Source organism: Oncorhynchus mykiss, chromosome 21, assembly GCF_013265735.2.
Source record: "Oncorhynchus mykiss isolate Arlee chromosome 21, USDA_OmykA_1.1, whole genome shotgun sequence".
Lineage (NCBI taxonomy): Eukaryota > Metazoa > Chordata > Actinopteri > Salmoniformes > Salmonidae > Oncorhynchus > Oncorhynchus mykiss.
The window spans coordinates 12,463,972-12,466,431 of NC_048585.1; the positions used below are offsets into that span (position 1 = coordinate 12,463,972).

The following is a 2,460-nucleotide window of genomic DNA, read 5'->3' on the forward strand; positions in this document are numbered from 1 at the left end:
CGATATTGATTAAAATATGTTGTGCAGAATGACGGTCCGATACTGATTAATATATGTTGTCCAGAATGACGGTCCGATATTGATTAATATATGTTGTCCAAAATGACGGTCCGATATTGATTAATATATGTTGTGCAGAATGACGGTCCGATATTGATTAATATATGTTGTCCAGAATGACGGTCCGATACTGATTAATATATGTTGTGCAGAATGACGGTCCGATATTGATTAAAATATGTTGTGCAGAATGACGGTCCGATACTGATTAATATATGTTGTCCAGAATGACGGTCCGATACTGATTAATATATGTTGTGCAGAATGACGGTCCGATACTGATTAATATATGTTGTCCAGAATGACGGTCCGATATTGATTAATATATGTTGTCCAGAATGGTATTGTGTGCCTGACATCGTGTAGACTCCTACTAGAGCATGTCCAGATGGTCTTTAAATAACATACAGGGTGCTGGCACCAAATGAAATGGAAAACCAAACAATTAATTCACTGATTTCCTGCGTCCAAAACACACTAATTGTTATGGCAGTCATATTTTCCATAGCACCTTATCAATCATACAATGATGAATTTCAGGAAACAATTGTCAAAGACAGCCTCCTATCCCAGATTGGCAAAAATGTGTAAATAAATATTTTAAAATGTATTTAAAAAATGAACACAGAAACGGATCGAATTTACATTTAAAAACATGTCTTACATTTTTGGAAGGAGGGGGCGGTTGGAGAATATTCATGCATACTGTACATCTCTCAATGTTTTTTACAAACTTAGACACTTCAATGTGTATCTTGTTTTATTTTAAATCAAACACACAACTCAATGTCTTAAGCATCGCATAAAACACCACAGTCAATGTATTTCAGTAGCAAATCAAAAACTTGTAAATTAAACTTGTAACCTTGTAAATTATTTTCACATTGTCTAAACCTAGTTTCAATGTTTTTCTATTTTAGTTTAGAGAATGTAAAATCACTGGAACTGTTAACATCTATTCATTAACAATTTTACTGAATAAAAAAGCTGAAATTTAACCCAATGCTAGTTTTTGCTAACAACTGTTACTCTGCTTCCTACGAGCAGATCAGGAATCCAGTGAAGGTGGTGTGGTGAGCCCCGTCATCATAGACTTGATGTTCTGCTTTAAGACGTGTGTACACCTCTTCACCTTCTACCAGCTGCAGGGTGACACCATTGGATCCACTGTCTTCTCCATCATGTGGTGTGCTACTGTCAGTCACAGTCACCATAAGTTGTCCTCCTTTGTACAGGGACACTCTTCTATGTTTGGAGGTGAATCCAAAGGCAGTGAATCTGAAGTAGTAGATTCCACTCACCGGCGCCTTAAAGATGCCAGTCACCGGACTGTAAGCATTGCCAATGTTGGTGAAGACATGCTTGTAGACCAGGGTGATGTCAGTATTGAATGGTCCTTTGGTTTCAGACAGTGAAGCTGAGAAGGCTACCTTTGGTCTCTCCCTGTTCTCTCTCTTCAATTCCTCCACGGTGGCTCTCAGCTCTTGGAGTGCAGAACTCTGTTTCTCCACTGTGGCTCTCAGTGAAAGCAGTAGGTCATTCTGTTCCTCTACCTGGCACTCACTGGCTGTCAGGGTGGCTTCCATGACTGTTTAGATAGAGATCTTCAGGAACAAGTTGACTCTGTAAAGGAGAAGAGTTGAGTCTGTGGTTGTGGTCGAGGTAACAGCTTTATGCAGAGTGCTCTGGGGTGCAAGCAGTCACATCAAAATGCAAAGGCAAGTACAAAGGGAAACTTCTTCCATCTCAAGGTTATATGCATTGACTTAATTAAGTATGCATTCATCACTTCAGTGTCACAATTATGTAAATTCTCTGTAATAAAACATGAGTTTCTTGGAAACAGGATGAACTTCTGGTGACCGTTTTTCTGCCTAATAGGTGAAATGGTCTGTGTGTGTTGCATTGTGTCCTGTCTTGTGAAAATATTCTGCATTTATGGTGAAACAGACAGTTGGTGGGTGTTTTGATGAGGCCCATGTTCTTCCTTTAAATCATGTGATCCTTAGAGCCAGGAAATACATGTTCTGGCATTCAGTATAAAGTTTTGTGTGTGTGTGTGTGTGTGTGTGTGTGTGTGTGTGTGTGTGTGTGTGTGTGTGTGTGTGTGTGTGTGTGTGTGTGTGTGTGTGTGTGTGTGTGTGGGTGTGTGTGTGTTTGTGTGTGGGTGTGGACTATACACAGAGGAATGTTTCAATGCAGTGACTAACTGTTTTCTCTTCTGTTTCTTCAGAAATGTTGTTTGGCATCGTTTTCGGTTTTGTGACCTTGATCAGCAGCTATTCAACTGTAAATAATTCCAAACCTCTTTGCCAATAACAGCTGGTTTTCAGTTTTCCACTCCCTTCTCAGACCACTCCCTTCTCAGACCACTCCCTTCTCAGACCACTCCCTTCTCAG

At 39.8% G+C, this 2,460-nt stretch overlaps 1 protein-coding gene across 1 annotated transcript; it reads right to left on the reverse strand.

The window, feature by feature from the left end:
* Positions 1 to 705: 705 nt before the first annotated feature.
* LOC110512965 (complement C1q-like protein 2) lies at positions 706 to 1,909 on the reverse strand. Its single transcript, XM_021593058.2, has one exon. It carries the CDS (start codon positions 1,644 to 1,646, stop codon positions 1,098 to 1,100), a length of 549 nt encoding a protein of 182 aa, XP_021448733.2. The 5' UTR covers positions 1,647 to 1,909; the 3' UTR covers positions 706 to 1,097.
* Positions 1,910 to 2,460: the final 551 nt, after the last annotated feature.

Coding starts and splice junctions, on each gene's coding strand:
- LOC110512965 (XM_021593058.2), bottom strand. CDS start 1,646: ATGGAAGCCACCCTGACAGCCAGTGAGTGCCAGGTAGAGGAACAGAAT.